At 38.9% G+C, this 26,380-nt stretch overlaps 2 protein-coding genes across 5 annotated transcripts in view; both read right to left on the bottom strand.

The window, feature by feature from the left end:
* Positions 1-1,520: 1,520 nt before the first annotated feature.
* On the bottom strand, positions 1,521-8,845 carry LOC117468598 (myelin-associated glycoprotein-like). Its single transcript, XM_034112827.1, has 10 exons — positions 8,801-8,845; positions 8,670-8,712; positions 7,955-8,017; positions 7,013-7,381; positions 6,632-6,928; positions 5,242-5,493; positions 4,946-5,050; positions 4,755-4,845; positions 4,453-4,522; positions 1,521-2,385 (listed from the first exon to the last, which is right to left on the bottom strand). The coding sequence occupies exons 3-10, from the start codon at positions 7,992-7,994 to the stop codon at positions 2,224-2,226; spliced, it is 1,386 nt and encodes a 461-aa protein (XP_033968718.1). The 5' UTR covers positions 7,995-8,017; positions 8,670-8,712; positions 8,801-8,845; the 3' UTR covers positions 1,521-2,223.
* Positions 8,801-26,380, bottom strand: part of LOC117468590 (myelin-associated glycoprotein-like) — a 52,399-nt gene continuing 34,819 nt past the window's right edge. Inside the window, exons 4-12 of one of the 4 annotated variants that reach the window (XM_034112807.1) lie at positions 23,618-23,971; positions 23,237-23,533; positions 21,577-21,828; positions 21,233-21,493; positions 16,915-17,181; positions 16,549-16,836; positions 16,357-16,447; positions 16,081-16,150; positions 8,801-8,961 (exon numbers count right to left, since the gene is read on the bottom strand). In XM_034112807.1, coding sequence (XP_033968698.1) covers positions 8,917-8,961; positions 16,081-16,150; positions 16,357-16,447; positions 16,549-16,836; positions 16,915-17,181; positions 21,233-21,493; positions 21,577-21,828; positions 23,237-23,533; positions 23,618-23,971 — 1,925 coding nt within the window. In that variant the 3' untranslated portion in view covers positions 8,801-8,916. Of the gene's footprint in view, positions 8,962-14,518; positions 14,801-16,080; positions 16,151-16,356; positions 16,448-16,548; positions 16,837-16,914; positions 17,182-21,232; positions 21,494-21,576; positions 21,829-23,236; positions 23,534-23,617; positions 23,972-26,380 lie in introns of those variants that run through there. The other 3 variants (XM_034112810.1, XM_034112805.1, XM_034112806.1) reach the window with 3 other exon arrangements.

Genomic DNA, 26,380 nt, shown 5'->3' with positions numbered 1-26,380 from the left:
CTTCCTCACTGTCCTCCTCAGTGTCTCCTTCACTGTCCTCTATTTACACTTCTTGCATGCTAGATGATGAAGATGCACCTCCCTGTCTCTTTTTAAGCCTCCGATTTGCTTTCTCCAAAACTTGTTGCCAAAACTGTGAAGTCCTTGCATTTCCTGAGGCCAAGTTGAAGGATCAAATACTAAGAAATTATCACATGACTTGTAGTCATATCTGATTTCAGAGGAGGGAAGTAACAAAGTACATTTATTCAAGTACTGTACTTAGGTACAATTTATGCTACTTTGTACTTCTACTCCACTACAGTTCAGAGGTAAATCATGTACTTTTCCTCCACTACATGTAGTTAATACATTTTAGTTACTTCACAGATCTGGATGAATGATGTGAAATATAATCAAGTCTTAAATCAGACTTTAGTTCCACCTGGAGTAAATTCACAAGCTACCCTGCAGTAGCCTATACAAAGTCATTCAAACTAATTTTTAAACACTTTAATGATCAATAATTATAAAACATATCATATACATTATTATGAAATGGACCAATCTGCAAAATGACTACTTTTACTGTCGCTACTTTAACTAGGTGTTGATGATAATACTTTTCTAATTTTACTTGAGTAACACTTCATCCACCTAACCCTGTCTGATTTCAAACTCTTCCATTAACAGCCTGAGTAAGTTTGCAGGCAGCTGTGTGTTTTACTCCACTTTGTTGTAAATAAAACTGCAGCAGCTTGACCACAGAGCGTGAACGTTGTGATCAGCTGATTTTGCGCAGTTCTCCAGTGTGTGCGCGGGGCACAGAATGTGCACAGGGGAGTCTCCCACTGCAGCCAGTTGATGTAGTTTTGGTACAATTCTGTTGTACACACCGACGTTAACAGCAGCCCCGTCTGTGCACACGGCGACCAACTCTGTCGTCCAGTGATCTAAGCCTCTTTCTCCTGTGAAGCTTCACAGGTCCGTCGGTTATGTCCTGCGCGGCACAGCCAGCACCCAGTTCAATCAGTCATAGAAAGTCCGAAGATTTTTGCAGGGAGCGAAACGGCAAAGTGGCTGCTTAATGTCTTTGTTTTTTTTGGACATGTCTAATAATTTACTCCACTGAGTGTTGACAAGAAACACGTATAGACGAAATATGTGTTTTTGTTTTGATGACCTATCAGGTACGCAAAGGCGCGTTGTGACACAAGTGACGTTCGCATTTCAGATTGTTGCCGCGCATGCGTACCTGCGTACCAGTTATGTGCACCCCTGGTTATAATGCTTTGCCTGTTTTATCTTGTTATGCAGAATGTTGATTATTCTCTCAGAACCAGCTAAATGGGTCTTGGGTAGAGATCTTCAGAATTGGTCGGGCAACCGCTGTATCAACTTCTTGCTGCAGCACATGTCTTGTCAATTCTCCGGCCGTAACTTCATAATAAACCATCAGTGTTTGCCATCAAGTTCCAGCTCTCCCCGTGTCTCACTGTGTTTCCATTATAATATACATTATTTAAAAAAAAGTATTGACATTTACGACGAGGGCTTTAATGTTGCAATATTGTGCAGAAGAGGCTTGTTTCTGAAATAAACATGTTCAAACAATGTGCCAAATACATATTGCTCTATTTCATTACAAGCTTTATAAAATCTTTTCACAATTTGTATAACTGCCAACAAACTGAAAGTTTTTGTATTTTGAAAAATAAATCTATAAAAAAAGTTTGACAAGCTATGTCCAGCTGCTTCTTTCACGCTTTGCAAAGGCTTTAAATGTAAAATCATGATGCAAGATAGCATTCAAATATTAAAAATATAGTAAAGGTCATGATTTCAAAGCAAAAACGTATTGTTATAATTGATTGTTGGGTAACTACCTGCTATACAGTATGTATCCATTTTATGGTGATTTTGTTTTGCTATGTATCTTATGGACCCAAGAAAAATATGTACTGTAACAAAAGTCCAGAACTAAACTTGAAGCATTTACATAAGCTGCCTGCAGAGCAGTTTCTATCACCGCTGCTGCAGTTTTCTTTTTACCACAGCGGGGATCTGCTTGTATGGATAAGTCCTGTAGCAGTTTGAAGTGCATGAATCTGTGTTTCACTACCATTTCCATTAAACGTCAGCCATAATATCTTCACCACAAGGTCTATGAGACTAAGGTGTCTTCTCTTGTCCCAATTGAGTGTCAGCAATGTTATCTTCTTCCTTTCCATCTCCTTAGATCGATTAGATCTCAGCATACTCAGCCGTCTCTGAGTCCAGGCCTGTAATCTCCTGCAGTTTAGCAGAGTCCACATTGACGTAATGGAGAGGTTCTTCCCCATCTACTTCTTTCATTTCCAGAAAGGCTTCATTACCATAAACCACATCCACTTCTGACGAGTTGATCTACAGAAAACAAAATAGTTGCTTTAGTGATGTAGCAAAGGAGGTACAGTAGTAGTGCACAATAAGGCCCATTGTTGAACAGAACACTTTGGGAAATAACTTGTTTGCCAGTAAACCAGCCGTTCATTGCTTCCTTTTTTTAAATACCATGGGAGAGTGGGGTATGAGCCAGTGGGTGAAATGACCCACCCCCTTTATCTAGGGAACTGTGCACATTTGTTGTCATGTGACCATAAATTCAGGAAGAACCCAACATTTCTATTTGGCTGTGATGGAGAGAAGCACACGGTCAATGGGCTAAATAGAGCCAGTGGTTCAACAAGAAACAGACAGAGGAGATGGAGAGAGTGGCCACTGATGTCAAGGGTGGAAAATCCATCAGAGCAGCTGCAAAAGACCGAAATATTGATAACCCTGCGTAGATACGTGAAAAGTAAGGAGGAAAAGGAAAGGAAAACAGTAGGTACAGTGGACCAGCAGAGGCAAAGAGGGTCTTCACACAGGAGAGAGAAGGAGCTTGCAGACCAACAACTGGCTGACCAGTTCCATGGTAAACAGCTCAGGTTTAAACTTGAAAAAGTCAATAGGTCAATTTACCCCCAGATGGCTTAATTTAACTCAATTTACCCCTCAGATTGGGCAAGTTAAGCCACAAGACCACTTTTTCTTTTAAGAAATCATATTTTCATGACCTTTTGTGATATTTGCATTAATTTCATTTTGATTGACAGAAGACATCCTGCAGTAAAGGTTGTTGTTGTCACTTGACTTTTATCTCGTTTTTCGTTGCCTAGAGGTCAACATAATTAAAATAATGGCTCATCTTACCCCACTCTCCCATACTATGATGTTTTTGACATTTTATGGGACACTTTTACTTTTTAAAATGCCATTTGGTATGTCATACTAAATTATGAGATGTCTTTATGGCATAATATAATATGGTTTATTTTTTAATTTAAATTAAATACTATACTATGAATTTATTATAACATAATAAACTATGATAGTTGACACATTCTTGACACATGGCATACTATCAATACAAACCGTAAAGACACTGAAACACTTTTAAAACATTCTACACTACGACTTTTTAAATTTGACAGGTGACATTTCTACCTTTTCTTTCTCCAAAACCTTAAGTTGGACGATGCTATTTTTGTCCTTGTTTTATTATTTCATTATTATTATTATTGATAGGTTTCACTTTTTTTCAACTCATGTTTGGCATTCCATATTCTTTCCCTTTTATCCATTGTGTTTTCCTAAAATACTATTTTTTATTATCTTCACATTACATTTCTGTTTCTATTTGTATAAACTATGTTCTAAAGCATTTTGTTCTGCATTTCTGTATGAAAGAATTACAGAACACTGACATGCTTCACTACTGAAACTGATTATACAACTGATTATTTTGAAATGTTTCATGGCATACAAAACACATACTTTTTTGGAATGTTGTATGCATGATATAGACTACCATGATTTTGAAAAAAGAACATATATCATGACTTTTAACGATTTATGTATTTTTGACATACAGTACCATACAATGCTGTTTTGACAAAGTATATTAAAGGTGGGGTAGGTAAGTTTGAGAAACCGGCTCGAGATACACTTTTTGTTATATTCCATGGAATGCTCTTAACATCCCGATAGCAATGAATATCTTAAGTGCTTTGACAAATATTCCATAAAAAAATGTCATCTGTGGAAGCCGTAATACTGTGAAAAGCACGACCAATCATTTTAGCCGGCCCGGCTAAAATAACTGGATGGCCTACCTGCCTGTCAGCCTTCCATCTGTGCACAAACTTATCTCGTGCCCTCATTGGTCATGTGCACGTTCTTGTGTGTTGGAGGAGGGGCTCTGTAAGGAAGTGGCAGATTTGTTCCAGCTGTGTATTTTCAAATTCTAGCGCACTCGAGCTGGTTTCTCCAAAATTACCTACCCCACCTTTAAGTATATTATATTTTTTAGGACTCAGCAAAAACAGCAAAGAGTACATTTTTGTTGGGTATGTGAAGCTTCCTGCCAATGTGTGCAATACATAAACTCACCGCATTAGTAATTATAGGGTTGGAAGTCTCCGCCTTTCCCTTGTTGGAGGAAGCGATGACTTTTCCTTTCCTACGACAAACACAAATAAATTGCAAAGGAGTCATTTATTATAATTTTCTAATAAAGTCTTTCATTTTTTTTTTTTCTGAGATATTTAGCCATTTTTGGAGGCGGCCATGGTTGCACTACATCAATTTGCTGCGTGCCTGGTCCCCAGTAGAGTTAACCCCCTGATGACCACCTCAAAATGCATTCAAAATGTTTTTTATATTAGCTTTGAAAAAAACGAGTTGTCTCTTACCGGTAGTATATTAGAAGCAGCGGTAAACACACCAGCAGCATCCCCAGAGCTCCAACTGCAAAACCGATCCCAATAGACAAAGAGTGGAGGCCTGAAAAGTCCCCACAAACCACATTGATCATTGATTGATCAGAGAGGCAGATTATGCAAAAAAAAACAATACAAATTCACAATTTTGCTAATTCCTCTACCTTTCTCAGTTTTGCAAAGTGACATGTTGAATGCAAAACTATCAGGGCAACCCTCCTGCACCGGACCAGAGGGGTCAACAGACACCGAGGTGTTCTTAGGGAGATCTGAAAGGATAGTGTGTAGCTGATGTTACAAGTTCATGCAGAAACAGAGCTGCCCTCCAAAAGTGGACCTTTAGGCTGAATGATTATTGTAGTTTCCTTGGGAGGAACTAAATAAAACAAACAGAAATATATTTTTAAATGTTGCCGTTCAATATTTATCATCTGTCTGACTGTTTTTTAATCAAACTTACATTGTACGTCTATCTGAGTGATGGATGAGTTCTGGGTTCCGTATCTGTTACTGACTTTACAGTAAAATTGTCTGTCAACTTCTGAGACAGTGGTGGAAAACCTTTTCCCTGAACCCACATCGGTCACCTGACCTCCATTCACTTTGTACCAAGTGTACACAGCTGGATTGGCATTGCCGTTGCAGGTCAGATTCACCAAGCTGCCCTCTTTTGCTGTAGCAGAGTAGCTGACTGATGTGTTCTTTGGAGGATCTGGAAGAGATGATTGAAAATCTAGTAAGCTGTTTTTGTTACATTTAGACAGAGCCAGGCTAGTTTTCCCACTTGTTGCCAGTCTTTGTGCTGTGCTACGCTAACCAGCTTCTGGCTGTAGTTACATTGTTGACAGACAAATGTGAGAGTGAAACACATGTTCTCATATAGCACTTGTCAAAAAGAAATTCTACATGCCAATGTACAAAACACCCTATTGTGTGCACCACCAAGGTTCTTAATATTAAAGCATTATGATGGCTTCATGAATCGCTCTTACCAACTTTTGGGAGAATGTGAAAAACCTCTTTAAAGGTCTCCTACTATACTATTTTTAGGCATCTATATTATATGTCTCATATATATAAAAAACATGTCTTTGAAGTGTTTTGCTCAAAATACCAAACAGATCACCCATTCTAGCCATGCCTCATACCCCTCTATTTCAGCACTGTTAGAGAAGTGCTGATTCCGAGTCCGTTGCATTAAAAAAGAAAACCGCTGCCTTGATTAAACGCCATATTATGTTCCAAACCACATCAAGGAGTATTTCTGAAACAGTATGGAACTCAAATGCTTTTTCTCTCACGGTTTTACCACAAGGTGAGTACATTTGTATATCTCTGAGTGTTAGCGATGCTTGCTAATGTAAACACAGACCATATTACTTCCAAAACATTGTGTATTGTTTCTGATAGGGCGACGTTTCTGATAGGGCCGTGGAAGTAAAGCCAGCTCACATTACCGATATTACATAATAACGGTAAGCAGCTCCGTTGCACCCCTATTTTTAGAGATGTGTGTGCAAGGAGGAAAAGAGAGAGGGTTGTATTTTCTAACACTTTGTGATGTCTACACATATGAATGTATTAAAGACATCTAAAAATGCATTTTGCATGATATGTGACCTTTAAATAATAAAAATAAGAATAAACTCAAGTCAGCATATAAATGACCCTTTTATTTCACTAGATAATCAAGTCTGCAGTTTTAGTTAACACAACTTGATCCAAATACTCTGCAGAGTCCCCAGAGGAACATTTCATAACATCACATTATATCAAATTAAGGGAATGATTAAATGTGAACTAAATCAACATCCAACTCAGCAACAAGAAAAGGCCTGAAACATACTCACAAAGAACATGGAGGGTCATAAACTTTTCAAACCGAAGCTCGGTGTTGCCAGCTTGTCGTTTGTAGAGAGCGGTGCACGAAAAATTCTGTCCATTGTGGAGGTAAGAAGAGGTGAAGTTCATAACAGAGACCATGGATTCAGATTCATGTTTCTCCTCAATGTCACCTATCCTGGGGGTCCAAGTCAGATCTGGGGGAAGGATGGGACATGGAGCTACAGCCGTGCAGCTCAACGTCACCAGAGCCCCCTCTTCTACCTCCAGTGTAGATGGAGTTATGGTAGGTTGGTCCAGTGAATCTGAGGAGTAAAACAAACAAGTACATGACAAGAGGGAAACCAAAAGATGTGTAAAGTGAAACAATTAAAAGACACAATACAAACTTTGAGTGGTGATACGGACTCCTGTTGGAAAGCGGTACTTCAGCCTGTTATCACACTGAATCCTGAAGTAGTAGTTGTCAGAATGGGACGGTGGCATGTTGTAGAAGATGGTGGTGCACTCCTTGTTCTGCAGGTTCCCTGTGAGGTTTCCTTTCAGAATGTTTCCGCTTGCCTGATCTCCAGTGAGGCTGGAATCAAACACATTTGTTCCGGCCAGGCTTCCTCTGATCCAAATTGCTTTGCAGGAATTATCCAGATATACATCAAACTGCGAGTCTAAGTCGAAAGTGCAGGGGACCTTCACACAGGATCCAGTTAGTCCATCTATTCTCAGAGGCATGGTGATTTCCCACGTCAAGCATAAGCTACCTGAGGTGAAATAAAAGCAATAAATTAAATATCCGTCAAGGTCAAAAAAAAAAAAGTATTCAACCAACTTCCAGACTGAGGGACAGTTTTATCCCACAGGCCATAAGACTAAACACTTGAGCTCTGTTAAGTGCCTCGATAAACATTTGTCTGTTTGTCATCTTGCAATCTACTTATTTATCTAAATAGTTATCACCGCAATAAACCGTATTTAACTTCGTCTTAATGTACACTATTTAATTTCATATTCTGTTCTTGTATATAGCATATTCTATTTACATGTACAGTATATAGACTTCTTGCACTATTTTTTATATTGTATGTTATTATATATGTTGCATCGTTGGAGGAGCTCGGGTCATAAGATTATCATTGCCATTTCTACACTGTAGCTTATCTTGAAAAAAAGAAAATTAAGCAGAAATGTAAACTGTCATAATTAAAAGAAAACAAACACGTCCAAATAAACAGCACACACACACAAAACGTTAATTTGAACCAAAAAAGCATATTTTGCACTTTTTGTGAGTAATCAAAAGACATCGAAAGGCATTAAATTGTTGGAAACCCTACCTTGAAGTAGAAGGAGGAAAACCTTTAAAGCACCCATCATGCTTTTCTGTCAACTTGATATTCCTACAGAGGCACCACACACACACAACAGACACGAAATCTATTCATTTGTATTTACTAGTTACCTACTACAATATGAATAGCCCTACTAAAGAAGAATACATGTTTTATAAGGGGGAATTATATTAACTTCACTTCATACTTCACAAAGTAAATTTGATCAAATGTGACGTTTGATATTTGTTGCTGAAAGAATAACCCAGTTTGAGTAATATCAAGCTCCACACAGTAGAGAAGCAGTGCTGCTTATTTAAAAAACATAATGAATACTACTGAAAACTATTAGTTAAAAATAAATGTAATACTTTTAAACTATTGCTTTAACTTGTATTGCAATGTACTCTTAGTGTTACTGGTTTCATCACTAAAAAGGGGAAATAATGTCGTCCTTTCAAAGATAATATAAGGGAGCCAGCATGAAGATGTTAACTAATGATAACTTTTTTAAATGTTTTGAATATGCTTTGCAAAACCTTTTATGTAGAAAGTAATAAAACAAATACAAAACTTCTTTAAAGGTATGTAAATTATTCTTACCACTAACAAACAACATACATATGCAAGTCATATGTAACAAAATGACTGAATTAACTAATAAAAAAAGCCTGACATTTTATGACTTACAATCATTAGTTTTAAAAAACAATTATCTTACCTTACAGCCAACAATGATGGTCAGCATATGATATTTTCTGTTTCTAGAGAAGAAATAAATACATTAGTAGTAGTAGTATACACACTGATCTATGTTTCAGAAATGGATAAAGAAACAAATAAAGGTTTCACCAGCATGGAAGGGTCAGTGGTAATAGTCCAACAACTGAGTCATGTCAGACTGGTGTCGCGTGTTGATGGCTTTTGAAAGATGTGTCCGGGGTGTGGCCTTCAGCACAATAGAGTTTTTAATCTCTTTTTACTACATGAATGCAAGTCCCATCAGTCATTTCCTAAGGGATTCACATAACAATGTTCCAAACCATAATTTTATTATAAAATATAAATGTGTTTTCAAAAGTGAGTTGTTGATTTACATATTCAACAAACAAAAAAAGATAACAAAAATGACATTTGTTTCCACACTCAAGTACTCAACTGTTTCATCAGATCATTTTGTCTTTTTGAAACAAAGAGGAAGTGAAGAGAATCAAAATGAAAGGCAATGCAGAAAGAGGGAAGAAACAACAATGTGATACTTTACATGCATAAACAGTAGAAGTCATAAAGTGTCATAAATGAAACAGTCAAGTTGAAGTGAATATAAGGGAAAACAAAGTGAAGTATAAAGACTTTACCTAACTAGTTGCCAGTGGGCAGAAACTATTTCTGAACTTTCCTGAGCAGCCACATTTAGGAGCTATGCAGAGATGAACACGATGAAGGAAAAGTGAATTAGTTTGTTTCTTAAAACACATAAACTTGGTGTTTGACATACAAGTATTTGTGCTGGGATTTTTCTAGAATCACAGCAAGAAAGTAATGTTACAAACTTTACGCTGATTTTCAAAACAGCACTGATGTCAGTTCAACCAGGAAAGACGGTTTTGATGTAAGAATACATATTTATTGCAGAGATACACAATGAATGTATTGGTGATTTTGGCGATTAGGCCCCGTTGTGCAGGAAGTATCATTCGGGAGGGTAGAACCGATCCGATGAAACCCCCCTGGGGTCTAGACACTGGTGGTGGTGAATGGATAGTTGGGTCGGTCTGAAGAGGAGTGGTTTAGCTTGACCCTGGATTCAGAGGGACAGGAGGTGAAAAGGGGAAGAGGAGGGTTGCGTAGAGTCACCTGAAATGACAGCTGTCAGAGGGGGGAGAGCAGACTTAAAAGGTTTGGCAGAGCGCTATAGGCTCTTGGGAATAGAGCGAAGTGATTGGTTAAGCTGGAGAGTGACACCCCCGATTGAGAGGAGAGAGAGTAGTTACATGGGAATAGTAAATGAAGAGTAAAGACGGTCTTCCTGGTTGAACTTACGCTGAGCTTCATTTGGCAGTAAGAAAGACAGAAGTGGTTAAGCGTCTGAAACATGAGGTCAAAGCCTTATATTGATATTCTTATCTGTTACAGTAAGGCAAGGCAAGGCAAGTTTATTTACAGCACCTTTCAACACAAGGCATTTCAAAGGGCTTTACAAAAATGAAAGACATTAGGAGCATTAAGAAATAGTTCAATGAAAACACATTATAAAATGGCATTTAAAAACAGTTATTAAAAAGCAAAGATAATAAAATAAACATAAGAAATACATGAATAAAAGTTAGTGCAAGATATGAATAGTTCAATTAAAAGCATTGGCAAAAAGAAAAGTCTTCAGCCTGGATTTAAAAGTAGTAAGAGTTGCAGCGGACCTGCAGGTGTCTGGTAGGTTGTTCCAGATATTTGGAGCATAATAACTGAAAGCTGCTTCTCCATGTTTAGTTCTGACTCTGGGGACAGAAAGCAGACCCGTCCCAGAAGACCTGAGAGATCTGGATGGTTCATAATGTAGCAGGAGGTCAGAGATGTATTTTGGCCCTAAACCATTCAATGCTTTTTAAACCAGCGGCAGTATTTTGAAATCAATTCTTTCACACACAGGAAGCCAGTGTGAAGACCTCAAAACTGGAGTGATGTGATCCACTTTCTTAGTGTTAGTGAGGACTCGAGCAGCGGCGTTCTGAATAAGCTGCAGCTTTCTCATTTATTTTTAGAGAGACCTGTAAAGACAGGTCAAAGATAAAAGCATGGACAAGTTTTACCAACCCGACATTAGTCTTTTAATCCTAGATATATTCTTAAGGTGATAGTAGGCTGACTTAGTAGTTGTTTTAATGTGACTGTTGAAATTCAAGTCAGAGTCCATGACTACACCTAGATTTCTGGCTTTATCTGTTGTTTTGAACATTGCAGACTGAAGCTCAGTGCTGACTTTTATTTGTTCCTCCTTGACTCCAAAAACAATTACCGCAGGTTTATTTTTGTTTAATTGAAGAAAGTTCTGACATATCCAGTCATTGATTTGTTCAATACACTTATACCCCTTTCACACCAACGGTGTTTCAGGGCCGGTTCGGTGCTGGTGCTTGAAAAGCACCGGGTTTTCCTGTTCACACCGCAGCGGAGCAGCGTCATAGCTCCGGAATCCGGTTCGTTTCGAGCACCAAAAAGTTGTCCGTCTAGAAGCAAGAACCGCATACGTCACGCTTACGTCGGAGGGGGGCGAGATTAACCTGAGCTAACACTTAAGGCGAGTACGGCAAATAAAAGTTGTAACAAGCAGTAGTGCTGAGCAAAGTGACTAGAACGCAACCACACACTTGTTAAAAAAAACACACTTTATAAAGTCAGGCAACACTAACCAGGCTTCGTGTGATTCTGTTTATTTGTACCTTACTTTGACCATCCGTTCGCTGTTATTGATCATTGTGGAGAGCAGGCAGACGTTTTGTTTGTTATTATAGCAGCTATCGGATGGAATCAATACATGGGCTGCACAGGTTGTCATGTCCGACTATCACAAGTAGAATCATAATGAAAAATACGTCGGTAAAAAGTGCCTGTAGAAAACTGCTTAGCAAGTAGTCAGTTTAGCTTCGGTTGCTATGCTAACATCACCCATGTTATACCAGAGAAACTTTCATAACAGCGTTGTGATGCCAAACAGCGTCAATTCAGACTGACACCAAACAGCGTCAATTCAGACTGACACACATTCACTTAAGGGGAACTGGGGATATGTATCAGCTGCTTGTGTGACAGTCAGACAGTGAATACTTTAGAGCCGTGTGAGCTAACCCGGAGCTAACGGGAGAATACACTCGTGGAAGAGCAGCCGGCCAGCACTGCAGCGGTCGGTAAATGCCGCTGAAACACATTAATAAACAATGAACCACGGCACTCTGGAGAAAAGTATAAGGTTGGAGAAGTCGTTATTTAATTTAATCTGGCTTCGTATGATTAAAAGCAACGCAGTCCCCGGCCCGTTGTTATTGTGAGGTGAGCTCCGGCGTTGGGGAGAAACTCAGCGACGTAAACTGTGACGTCATGACGCAGCAGCGGCAGCACCAGTCGGGCTCTGAGCGGTGTGAAAAGAGCCGGCGCTAAACCGAAGAACCGGTTCTGAACCAGAAAAGCTCTAGCACGGAGCTTGAACCGGAGTTGCGTTGGTGTGAAAGGGGCATTACTCAGTGTTTGAATTGGAGCATAGTCTCCTGGTGAAATGGTTATGTAAATGTGTGTCATCTGCATAGCAATGGTAACTTATTTTGTTGTTTTTGATTATATTAATATAGTATATAGATTTTAAAGAGAATAGGGCCCAAGATGGAGCTTTGAGGTACCCCACATGTCATATTTGTCATCTCAGATGCGTATTTACCTATAGAAACAAAAATGTTCCTGTCTTTTAAGTAGGATTCAAACCCATTTGGAACAGTAATATTGTGTGGTCAACTGTGTCAAATGCAGCACTGAGATCTAATCATACTAACACTGAAGTTCTGCCAAGGTCTGTGTTTAAGTGGATGTCATTCAAGACCTCAACAAGAGCAGTCTCAGTGCTGTGGTGCAGACGAAAGCCTGACTTGAACACATCGAAACAGTCATTACTGAAGTGCCTAGGTTATTATGTTTTAAGAGCGGTTTAATGACTGCAGTTTTCAGGGCCTGAGGAAATACACCAGAGTGAAGAGACTTGTTTACTATATGAAGTAGATCTGAGGCCATGCAATGAAAAACATTTGGGAAAAAGCCTGTTGTTATAATATCAAGGCAGCAGGAGGAGGACTTCAGATGTTGTATAATATCCTCTAGGTTTTTATCATTAATCGGATGGAATTGTGTCATGGTGTTGGATTGATTTTAAGTGGACGCAGGGAGAGGGAAAACTCAGTAAAACTGACACATATCTTGAGACGACAATAAGCATAACTAAAAATAGGGACGACTGGACATTAGGAAACTATTTACAACCTACTGTATGTGCAAAGAGCCTAAATAGCACATTGCAATATCTAAATATGAATCAAAGAAAATGCAGAAATTGGTGTGTCATTGTTGTTATTAAGTTGGAAATACAGGTTTAAATTGAAAAAAGAGCAAATTAGAACAAACTTTTTATGAATAAACATTTAATAGTGCATTCATGACAATGTATGCCTTAATTTGTTTGCATATAAAACCCATATACATTTTCAAAAAACATAATTCATTAAAATGTAATTTATCAAAACAAATATACAGGATACGGACATATTTGTCAACTAAAAGCTAAAAGCTATTGATTGGAACACCTCTTCAAAAAAACTGGACTTGTTATTCACAAAGAAATGTACAATAACCACATTCTTCATTACAAGGACACTCTCTCTACGGCTAAATCCACATACATCATTTGTGATGTGTGCCATTTGGTAAAGCACTTTCAGCTGCACCAGAGGCCTGTACTACGAAGCCGGATTTTCCTAACCTGGATATGTTTGAGTTAGCCGGTTGGCCCAATCCAAAACATAAGCGCTGGCGCTAAACTGTACTACGATGCTGGTTATCAAGTGGATCGCTCAAGCCAGCCGTGTCCTATCTAGTTAGGTGCGCGTTCACATGAAAGGGGTGGTATTTGGAGCATTCGACCAATCTCAAACATGGACAAGCGTACTGACAGCGCAGCGTCATACTTCCTGAATGAAAAGTGAACTTTAATATTAGTCAAATATAAAGAAGTTAAACTTTAAACATCCATGACTTAAACACTTTATCCAGGATAAAAGCCACATAGCTGCACCTGCAAGGTGAATACAGCTGGTAAAAGAAAAAGCGTTTGAATGCGTACATTAACAGGTTTATGATATCACTGCCCCGTCCAAGACACGAGTGGATCTGACTTTAATTACATTTGACTCGAGTGTTTCGTCAACTTAATGTGTTGCTTAAAATAATACTTCTGCATACATTATGTGAAACTGTGAGTGTTGCACGGCCAGATACGGCTCAAGAAGCTGACTCAGATAAGGAAATATATGATACATTATGATGTGATATGATATGAATGATAATGGGACACATCGACGTCTGCACTCACAGTGCCGCGGACTGTACGTAATGTTACTCTGATCCGGTTACTTATGTTGTGGCAGATATTTAAGTAAGCTTTCTTAACGCTAATGTTATAATAGTCAGATTGCTCTGAAGATGGGAGGGGATATTCTATTAATGTTCACGTTCACACAGTCAGTTGATTTTTGCCGGCCGTCTTTCCTGCAACGGCAGTTTTTCTGTATTTCCTCTATCCTGTAATATGACTTGATAGCTTTAAACTCCGCACACGGAGCTCTGATTGGTCAGCAGGCGGTGCTTTTACTGAGTTGATCTCTTAGCCTGCAACCTAACCTCCTCCCGAGGAGGTTAGCCGCTCAGCATAAGTTACCATGGAGATCTAGCCCGCTAAAAAGAGAAACAGCGTCGTAGGACCGGAAAGCCTGAGTTTTCCCTGAAGTCAGCCGGCTAAGCGAAAATCCGGCTTCGTAGTACAGGCCTCTGCTCTACGAAAAGTGATATATGAATAAAGCTTTATTATTATTATTATTATAATATAAGATAAATCTTTTATAACAATAGTTCATTTCAATCTTCTTTTTTTTACTCCCGCTAAGTTCTGTCATTACCTTCCCAGAAGCAGAATAAAAGGTTCCACTCACTGGCCAATGTATTAGTTACACCTGTTCAACTGCTTTGTAACACAAATATCTAATCAGCCAATTACAAGGCAGCAACTCAAAGCATTTGGGATGTAGACATGGTCAAGACGACCTGTTGAAGTTCAAACAGATGATCAGAATGGGGAGGAAAGGTGATTTAAGTGACTTTGAACGTGGCATGGTTGCTGCCATGAGTATTTCAGAAACTGCTGATCTACTGGGATTTTCATGCAAATCAATCTGTATGGTTTACAGAGAATGGTCCGGAAAAAAAATAATCCAGTTCCCTGGGCGAAAATATGCCTTGTTGATGCCAGAGGTCAGAGGAGAATGGCCCGGCTGGTTAAAGATGATGGAAAGCCAACAGTAACTCAAATAACCACTCGTTACAACCAAGATATATGCTGAAGACCATCTCTGAGCGCACAACACGTCGAACCTTGATGCAGATGGGCGACAGCAGCAGAAGACAACACTGGGTGCCACTAGGGACAGGAAACTTAGGCTACACACATTTAAGAGACGGATCACGTTTTGTTCAGTCGGATAATCTCCACATGTCTACCCTACTTTTATAATTTCGATCATCGATCATCAATCTATCGATTCGATTTATGATAAAAAAAAACGCTGAACTGAACAAAACGTGATCCGTGTCTTAAATGTGTGTCAACCACAGACCTTATTTCGAGCTATTGTCCAAAATCCTATGGAGAAATTGCATTGCTTTTTTGTCGAGGGAACCGGAAGGTACCCATGCGCAGCTTACTTCCGGGTTTTAGGACGCGTCACTGCACCAGTCTATTCTGAAATACTTTTATAACATACTATACTGCAACTTTTTACATTTTTATGGCATACCTGACGGACTTCTTTAAGGGCTTTTTTCCACAAACTTAAGTTGGACTTATGACCTTTGGTGCTCTTTTTTCTATTATTATGATTAGTATGATTATTAATTAGGTTTCATTTTTCATCTCATGTTAGCTTTTTATATACTTTCACTTGTATCTATTGTGTTTTACTAACTTCTTATTTTTTATTATCTTTGCATTATATTTCAGTTTTTATTCATATGAACCATGTTCTAAAGCACTTTGTTCTGCATGCTTTACTGATTACTGACTGATTATTTTGACATTCATCATGGCATACAAAACAAATACTTTTGAAGGCATTATATAGATGACAATGACTTTGTAGAACATACTATATCATGAGTTTTAAAAATAAAAGTTTTTAAACATACCATACAATGCCTTTTTGACATAGTATATAACGACTTTTTGAGACAACTTTCACCGCTGTTTTAAAAGCAAAAAGTACATTTTGTTGGGTAAGTGAAGCTTCCTGTTTTAATGCATCTACCGATATGTGCAAACATGAACTCACCTCATTAGTATCTACAGGGTTGCATGTCTCCGCCTTTCCCTTGTCCGAGGAAGAGATGACCTTTCCTTTCCTAAAAGTTACACACACTTGTTATAATCTTCTATTAAAGTCTTTCATTTCATGGTGATATTTAGCAATGTTCTGAGGTGGCCATGGCTATACTACTTAAATGTGCTGCCAGCCTGGTCACCAGTCAAGTTACACCCCTGATGACAACCTCAAAATGTGTTTACAATTATTTTAAAACCAGCTTTGAAAAAAAAGGTTGTCTCTCACCGGTAGTAGAGTATCAGCAGCGGTACACCCACCAGCAGCATGCCCAGAGCTGCCACTGCAAAACCGATCCCAAAAGACAACAAGTGGAGGCCTGAAAAGTCCCCACAAAACACAATGATCATTAAAACCAGAGAGGCAGATTATGCAGAAAAACCAAACAAATACAAATTCACCATCTCGCAATTCCTCTACCTTTGCTAAGCGACAGGTTAAAAGCAAAACTGTCAGAGCCCAGTGAGTTGATGCTGAGGCAGACTAGAGAGAGCGCATCTTCGTCCAGATCGTACAGGGTGATGATGCTCTTCATGCCCACGTTCCCCAGGGACTCTTCCCTGATTGGGATGGCAGCAGAGTGAGTGACAGGCTCTCCGGCCAACTTCCAAACCAGGGAGGGAGGCGGGTTCCCCTGGCTGTAGCAGGAACATCGGATCATGGATGAAATCTTGATACAACGGGAAGAAGACAGGATCTCTGGAGGAACTGAGACAAATCATTAATTTAATTTTGTTTAATGGTAACCAAGGATTGCCTTTAATTAAACAAGTGTATTAATCTCACATGTGACGTCAAAGCTGACACGCTCTGAGGTGCCAGGTCCGTGGACATTCAGAGCTTCACAGTAATACTGATCTTCTGAGAGTTTGGTCACATTGAAGGTGAGGTCTCTCTCAGAGCCCATCACCTTCTCCTCTATTCCAGCCGCTCTGAACCAGGTGAAGTTCACTGCTGCTGGATTGGCGATGCTTGTGCAGGTCAGAGTTACAGAGCTGCCGTCCTGCACCGGACCAGAGGGGTCAACAGACACCGAGGTGTTCTTAGGGAGATCTGAAAAGGATAGTGTTTAGCTGACGTTACTAGTTCATGCATGTCAGTCACTTCAAAATAAAAAAGAATGTCATGGTTTTAAGTTAAGGATTTAGGCCCGTTGGCATGCAACTGTCTTGCTTACCACCAATGGTTCAAGAATCTTTGGGAATCACAGTCTATGTAAAAAAGAATTCAATTTGAGTGGCCTTTTTTTGGAAAACTGAGACAACAACCTCTTCATTCTCTGTGTTTGGAAATGACATCTTAATAATAAAACAAAAGAAAAGAAACCAAACACAAAATCCTCATGATTTAAAGCTCACCCGTAATGCAATATTTGAAAAATATATTATGGGGCCTATTTCAACCCTGTTACAAAAGTGCTGATTCTGGATCTGGCCCTTTAAATGTAACCGAGCTGCTGCTGGCCACGCCCCTTTGGAGCGTCTGCATGCAAGCGGTGAGCTCTGTGAAGAGAAGGCTGTCTAACCGCAGAAACTCAGCTGAACGCTGCCTTGATTAAACGCCATATTATGTTCCAAACAACCCGGTATCACGGCAAGACGTGAACATGTGACGATCTACCATGCTGGGAGACGTGAATATGTCACGGTTTCGTCCCTTCAAACGTGACAGTTACACGGTATTGTTAACATGGCCCAACCAGTGGAGAAATACCCGGAAGTGCCTAGCAAATGGTCTACCGCGCCTATTGGTCGGTTTTTATTGTCAAAATTAGATGTTTTTAATTTATTTTTTAATCGTCACACTCGATTTTGCCGATTTTCTTGTTGCCCTAGCTGGTCGACACCTCTTTTAACAGAAACAAAGGCTACATTAATGTATTACATCGATGTTAATCCATGTATGTGGAGGTGAGGATGTGGAATTAACGGACGTGACGTTGTGCGATTGCGTTGCCAGGCAACGCAATTTACAAACTCTTCAACTACAACCCTAATTATATTTAAAAACATTTTAGACAGCCTCACGAAATACTTTAATGTAAATTAAAATGTAAATGTGAAGGAATGTGTGTAATGTGGTGATTGACATTATTCACCCACGGATCTATGGCGCTGGGTTGGGGGTATTGTTCCGCAGCACGGACATCTTAGTTAACCGGACTCCTGTTGATGTGAAATCCGAAAACATTTAATAAAAATAAAATAATACTTTATTCCGAGTTTGCTTGCTTTTCTCTTTGGAGGTCATCACATAACGGCATTGTAATACACGGTTTGGCTGCATTAAATATGACATATCTGCCGTAGTTCTGTATTTATAGAGCCCTGATGAGAAGACTTCTGGACAAACAGGAAGCACTGCCGCCAAAACTGAAAACGTGACGTGGATCATAAATATATCAGCAATTAAACCACATCTTACATTTCTTTTCACACAATACGTCTCCTTGCAGTATCAATACTAATTCGGCTGACTTTTATATTTGATCCAATTGGTAGATAGGCTGTATTTACACCATAACGGTGCACAGCTGATAGAAAGGCACATCTAGTGGTTAAAGCACGTTATTGAATTTGATTATTTTATTATTTTTCACAAAAATGAAACCATCAATAGCAGAAACAGAATTAACTGTCATTAGTAAACCACCCAAAAAAAAAGATCATAAATGGTTTTGTTTTATATATATTTTAAGGATAATAATAGCAATGTAACACTGTCTATGACACTTACTGTATAACACTGATTTGAAAAACATACAGAAAAAACTAATTCACTGCCCTTAATAAAGTATTTATTACATTTCAGGTGTGCTGTTTTGTTTAGATCATTGACATCTGGAGCTCTTTTAATGTCCTTTTTGATTATTGTTACACCAGGTCTTGTCAAAACCTTTATTCAATATTCAATATCCATTACTAAACAAAACAGCAATTCTACTCCACTACAATTCAGAGGTTAACCTGGTATTTTTACTCCACTACATTTATTTTAGTTACTTTGCAGATTCTGATTAATGATGTGAAATATAAACAACCCTTAAATCAGGCTTTAGTTACACCTGAGTAAAATTCAGGGAAAGGTGATTGTCAAGTGCCAACAATCAGAAGAGATATTTGATAGTTGCTGCTTGAGAAGACTAAACATTTATCTGCAGATCCCTATAAAGTATATTCATTACTCGTTATTCTCTACTAATAGTTAATTAAAGACTATATATAATGGCTATTTTGCATATCCCTTTCAAGATTTCAAGATTTTCTAAGGATCATTGACATATCATATACACAACTAATTCAATAACGTGCTTTAACCACTAGGCGGTGCACACAAGGTACACACAGCCATAATAACTTTGTATTATTAGTGTAGGACACTTGTGTATGTATAACATCTGAAGATGTGTAGTTTTATTCATGTTTTCACATAATTGTACAGGATATTGCTATATATATATTATTTCACATGTTTTACTTATAATATCTGATTTGTAAAACATCACAGACAGAAAGGTATATCCGTCATTTAACAGTAAGCTATTGAAATTCTGAATCCATAGATGTGTCTCCCATCACCCAAATCCCCTGACTATTCTCTCAACTCAGTATTTACATTCTTATATTCAAAGAAAATCAGTAATATCTTTAAAAACTACAAGTCCTTTTATATCAGCTGTGCACCGTTATGGTGTAAAACGTATTTTTTTTCGGATTTCACATCAACAGTAAGTCCGTTTAACTAAAATGTCCGTGCGGAACAATACCCCCAACCCATAGATCCGTGGGTGAATAATGTCAATCACCACATTACACACACCCCTTCACATTTACATTTTAATTTACATTAAAGTATTTCGTGAGGCCTTCTAAAATGTTTTAAAATATAATTAGGGTTGTAGTTGAAGAGTTTGTAAATTGCGTTGCCTGGCAACGCAATCACACAACGTCACGTCCGTTAATTCCACATCCTCACCTCCACACACATGGATTAACATCGATTTAATACATTAATGTAGCCTTTGTTTCTGCTAAAAGAGGTGTCGACCAGCTAGGGCAACAAGAAAATCGGCGAAATCAAGTGTGATGATTAAAAAATAAATTAAAAACATCTAATTTTGACAGTAAAAACCGACCAATAGGCGCGGTAGACCATTTGCTAGGCACTTCCGGGTATTTCTCCACTGGTTGGGCCATGTTAACAATACCGTGTAACTGTCACGTTTGAAGGGACGAAACCGTGACATATTCACGTCTCCCAGCATGGTAGATCGTCACATGTTCACGTCTTGCCGTGATACCGGGTTGGTTCCAAACTACATTAGGCAATATTTCTGAAATAGTATGGAGCTCAAACGCTTTTTCTCTTGCGGGTTTACCTCAAGGACAGTACCTTTTATATCCGGCTTCTTTACACATATTCTCTCCAGTGCAGCATTAGCTCTGAGTGTTATTTTGTTATTGAGCGATGCTTGCTAATGTAAACACAGACCATATTACTGTACTTCCAAAATACGTCACACATTGTTTCTGATATATACAGCACATAGCTTGCCATGTTCTTTATTCAGTGTTTACCGCTAGAACAGTGCCCAATATGTATTACATATATATATATATAACAACTTTACTCTAAGTCCCTCCCATCCTGCTGAATACACAGACACACAGCTAGCCGACTGTATATGGGGAATGTAGGTTGGGACGTAGGCGGAACGTTGCCAGTTGAATATAAGTTCAATATAAAGCCAGCCCACATTTTAGTCTCCTTACACACCGTAGACACATATTTATGTATAAAATACATAAAAAAGTGCATTTTGCATACTAGGTGACCTTTAACACACAGGAACACGTGGGTGATCAACAGAACTCACTCATGTGTCATGACGGACGACTGACATAGAAATTATTTTGAGGTTGTCACGCAATGTGACAATGTGTTACTGTCCATAGTCCAGACACTGTGGTGTTGCCCTGTGACTGTCAGTCTTGGCCTCAGAGACCATGTTTGGGTGACCAAAGCTGGATATACAGTAGAGCCATATTCAGTCTGTTGAACTTGACAGTGTAAATCAATGTCTTTACTGTAAAAATCAACTTACACTGAATGTCCAGCCGAATCAGTGTTGAATTTTGGTCCCCATGCTCATTTATTGCCGCACAGTAGTAGTCACCACTGCTGCTTGGTTTGACATCGTTTAAAACCAAACTTGATCCAGCCTCCTTTTCCTCTTCATCACCTTTGTACCAGGTGTAGTTGGTTACAGGTGGGTTGGCCCGGCTTTTACAAAGCAGAGAAACAGAGCTGCCCTCCAAAAGTGGACCTCTAGGCTCAATGATTATTGTAGTTTCCTTGGGAGGAACTAAGTAAAACAAAATAAATATCTTTTAAAATGTTGCCGGTCAATATTTATCCTCTGTGTGACTGTTTTTTAATCAGACTTACATCGTACGTCTATCTGAGTGATGGATGAGTTCTGGGTTCCGTATCTGTTACTGACTTTACAGTAAAAGTGTCTGTCAACTTCTGAGACAGTGGTGGAAAACCTTTTCCCCGAACCCACATCAGTCTCCTGACCTCCATTCACTTTGTACCAAGTGTAAACAGCTGGATTGGCATTGACGTTGCAGGTCAGATTCACCAAGCTGCCCTCTTTTGCTGTAGCAGAGTAGCTGACTGATGTGTTCTTTGGAGGATCTGGAAGAGATGATTGAAAAACTAGTAAGTTGTTTTTGTTACCTTTACAGAGCCAGGCTAGTTTTTCCACTTGTTGCCAGTCTTTGTGCTGTGCTACGCTAACGATATTTCTGAAACAGTATGGAACTCAAATGCTTTTTCTCTCACAGTTTTACCACAAGGTGAGTACATTTTTATATCCTGCTTCTTTACACATACTCTCTCTCTCTCCCTCTCTCTCTCTCTCTGAGTGTTAGCGATGCTTGCTAATGTGAACACAGACCATATTACTTCCAAAACATCGCGCATTGTTTCCGATATGGCTGTGGAAGTAAAGCCAGTCCACATTTCTGATATATTACATAATAAACATAAATAAACAGCAGCTCTGTTGTACCCCTATTTTTAGAGATGTGAGCAAGAAGGAAAAGAGAGAGGGATATATTTTCTGACACTTTGTGATGTCTACACATATGTATGTATTAAAGGGGACCTATCATGCAAAATGCACTTTTTGATGTCTTTTATACATAAATATGTGTCCCCGGCATGTCAGGGAACTCACAAAGTGTCAGAAAATAACACCCTCTCTCTTTTCCTCCGTGTGCAAATCTCTGAAAAACTGAGCTACAACGAGCTGATCTAGATTTGCCATCCGATATGACGTTATTTACGTCATATCGGATGGCTGGTGTTTTGGACGTAATATGGTCTTGTTTACATTAGCAAGCATCGCTAACACTCAGAGCTAACCAGTGCTGGAGAGAGCACATGTGTGAAGAAGCAGGAAATCAAAAGGAACTCACCTTGTGGTAAACAAGCAAGAGAGAAAGCCTTTGCTCCATAATGTTTCAGAAATAATCCTTGATGTGGTTTTGGCGTTTCATCACCGCAGCATTTATTTTAGACAGTATCTGCCGGGTCCCGCATGAGCAGGCATAAGCTCTGCCCCCTCTTTTTTTTTGTAAAGCTTTATACCCCGAATCAGCACTTTAGTAACAGGAAGTGAAATAGAGGGATATGAGGCATGGCTAGAATGGGTGATCTGTTAGGTATTTTGAGCAAAACACTTCATAGACATGTTTTTTATACATTTGTATATATCTGAGACCTATGCTATTGCCTAAATATTGCATGATAGGTGACCTTTAAAGACATCTTAAAGTGCTTTTTGCATGATAGGTGACCTTTAAATAATATAAATAAGAATAAAGTCAAGTCAGCACATAAATGACTTTGGTTTAGTGTCCCCTTTTTCCCCACTAAATAATCAAGTCTGCAGTTTTAGTTAACACAACTTGATCCAAATACTCTGCAGAGTCCCCAGAGGAACATTTCATAACATCACATTATATCAAATGAAGGGAATGATTAAATGTCAGCTAAATCCAAATCCTACTCAGCAACAAAAGGCCTGAAACATACTCACAAAGAACATGGAGGGTCATAAACTTTTCAAACCGAAGGTCGGTGTTGCCAGCTTGTGGTTTGTAGAGAGCGGTGCACGAAAGATTCTGTCCATTGTGGAGGTAAGAAGAGGTGAAGTTCATAACAGAGACCATGGATTCAGATTCATGTTTCTCCTCAATGTCACCTATCCTGGGGGTCCAAGTCAGATCTGGGGGAAGGATGGGACACGGAGCTACAGCCGTGCAGTTCAACGTCACCAGAGCCCCCTCCTCTACCTCCAGTATAGATGGAGTTATGGTAGGTTGGTCCAGTGAATCTGAGGAGTAAAAAAAACAAGTACATGACAAGAGGGAAACCAAAAGATGTGTAAAGTGAAAAAATGAAAAGACACAATACAAACTTTGAGTGGTGATACGGACTCCTGTTGGATAGGTGGCCTTCAGCCTGTTATTACACTGAATCCTGAAGTAGTAGTTGTCAGAATGGGACAGTGGCATGTTGTAGAAGATGGTGGTGCACTCCTTGTTCTGCAGGTTCCCTGTGAGGTTTCCGCTTGCCTGATCTCCAGTGAGGTCGGAATCAAACACAAATGTTCCGGACGTGCTTCCTCTGATCCAAATTGCTTTGCAAGAATTATCCAGATCTCCATCAAACTTTGAGTTGAAGTCGAAAGTGCAGGGGACCTTCACACAGGATCCAGTTAGTCCATCTATTCTCAGAGGCATGGTGATTTCAAACGTCACATATAAGCGACCTGAGGTGAAATAAAAGCAATAAATAAAAAATTCAAACAACTACCAGACTCAGGGACAGTTTTATCCAACCCACTCTCTTCAGTCTGCGTACAAATGACACGACTTTACACATTGGAAATGCGTGCAATAGATACACAGAAGTCCGATTTTGCGTGCATATGATACGCTAACCATTCCCATTGAGTTCTGAGGCCGAGTTTTGCGTGCATATGATACGCCACGTTTTGTCCGGTCGGATCTTGGTAGACCGGAAGCTGTGTGGTTCATAAAAACATGGTTGCGGTCGAATAGTCCAAAAATCAGCTCCTAAATTCTAACCCTATCGTCTATTCCTTGACCTCTGAGGGAAACGTCACGGGGTTAAGGGATAGTGGATAGGAAAATTCAAAAGGATTTAGGAGAAGAGACTGCGGTACTTTAGAGAATCCTTTCACTATCCAACGTGTTTATGATGCGCCAGCGGAGGTCATAAATGTGCGTCTGTGGGGAAACTATGGAAACTACAGTTTTCTATACAGCGGACTACAACATGGATGTTTAATAAGAACGAGGGACTACTGTAAACTAATCTAGAGGCTCTGCACCGTGCTCTGATGCTGTTGTTTTATGCTTTATGAACGGGGACAACAGAGAAACATATTCTTCATGACCAAAGTTGGAATTGAAATAAAAAAGGAAAGTGAAACTTATGCTCGTCACCCTCTCCCTCCGGTCCACATTAATACAAATGATCCCAATAGCCTACGTATGATTGTATGAAAATATCTTAAAATATCTTAAAATCAATACAAATGTATTTATTATAAACGTTAGTCCTTAACATCTATCACTGTGTATATCACCATTCAAACATATTTTAAAAGTTGAACAAACCCCACACAGCTCAGTAAAGACTGTGAAATGTTGACTTTATTTGATCATTTCAGTAAAAACTAACGTTCATATTTCTCTTTTTGATTATTATACTGATGAACGTTCAAAACAAAGCACTTTGGCAACTTACCACATACGTTTTAAAATGCTTAATAAGCACCGTAACTTTCATGATATAATTACTCGTTCATAATCGGTTGTTTCCGTGAACGGCCGACTGTTGTGTGACGGCAAATGCCGCGGCCGCAAGGCATTGTGGGGCAGCATTTTCTCCTCTCCTTTAGGTTAGGGAGGTCCAGTGGTTCCTAAGCTAAAGGAGGTTATAAAGGAAGTTTGAAACCTCCTTTCCTTTCATTTAGAGAATTCGAACGGCACTTATCATGGCTGCCACTGAGGGACTTCCGGGTCATTTCACTCCGTTAGGAAGGTTCCTAAGCTAAATGGACTATTCCACCGCAACCATGTTCTTACTCAATATCAAGCAATATTGTTTTTATTTTAAATCGTATAATGTCAGACTTTTTTTGCCGTCTGTGAGTAAAAGAAATGGGGCTCGGAGCCTCAGAATAATGAAATCTGTATTTCTTTAATCTTTTTTTCCTTCTAATTTGTTATTATTTTCTGAATAACACACTGTTATTTACTCAACAATAACACACAATTATCCTTGTTTGTATTTATTCGTTTAATTCTATAATCTCGGGCTTTTTAGCCGTTCCTCAGGAACTGAATTTCAAAATAAAGTCACCGGAAACAGACGTAGGCCTATAAGTGACATTTCGAGCGTCATTGCGATACACACCACAAACCCACTGAACTGATTACCCAAAATCCTCAGCTAGAAGCTCGGTGATTGGATTGTTTAGCCGCAATGCACGTTGGGATATGGTGTTAATGCGATATGAAATCCGAAAAACATTTGAAAAAAGAAAATAACACTTTATTCCGAGTGTGCTTGCTTTTCTCTTTGGAAGTCATCACATAACGGCATTGTAATACACGGTTCGGCTGCATTAAATATTGCACATCTGCCTTAGTTCTTTATTTATAGAGCCCTGATGAGAAGACTTCTGGACAAACAGGAAGAACAGCCACGGAAACTGAAAACGTGACGTGGATCATAAATATATCAGCAATTAAACAACATCTTCCATTTCTTTTCACACAATACGTCTCCTTGCAGTATCAACATTAATTCGGCTGACTTTTATATTTGATCCAATTGGTAGATAGGTTATATTTACACCATAACGGTGCACAGTTGATAGAAAAGGACTTGTAGTTTTTAAAGATATTACTGATTTTCTTTGAATATAAGAATGTAAATACTGAGTTGAGAGAATAGTCAGGGGATTTGGGTGATGGTAGACACATCTATGGAATCACAATTTCAATAGCTTACCATTAAATGACGGATATACCTTTCTGTCTGTGATGTTTTACAAATCAGATATTAATGTGTAGAAGTAAAACATGAGAAATAGTATAGCAGTATCCTGTACAATTATGTAAAAACTTGAATAAAACTACACATC

The sequence above is a fragment of the Trematomus bernacchii genome, unplaced genomic scaffold (assembly GCF_902827165.1).
Source record: "Trematomus bernacchii unplaced genomic scaffold, fTreBer1.1, whole genome shotgun sequence".
NCBI classification, from domain to species: domain Eukaryota; kingdom Metazoa; phylum Chordata; class Actinopteri; order Perciformes; family Nototheniidae; genus Trematomus; species Trematomus bernacchii.
Note: the sequence above shows the minus strand (reverse complement) of the source record. Positions and strands in the feature narration are given on the sequence as shown.

Coding starts and splice junctions, on each gene's coding strand:
- LOC117468598 (XM_034112827.1), bottom strand. CDS start 7,994: ATGATGGGTGCTTTAAAGGTTTTCCTCCTTCTACTTCAAG. Junction 6,929..7,012: donor AGTCCGTATCACCACTCAAA/GTTTGTATTGTG, acceptor TTTACTCCTCAG/ATTCACTGGACCAACCTACC. Junction 5,494..6,631: donor TATGACCCTCCATGTTCTTT/GTGAGTATGTTT, acceptor CATCTCTTCCAG/ATCCTCCAAAGAACACATCA.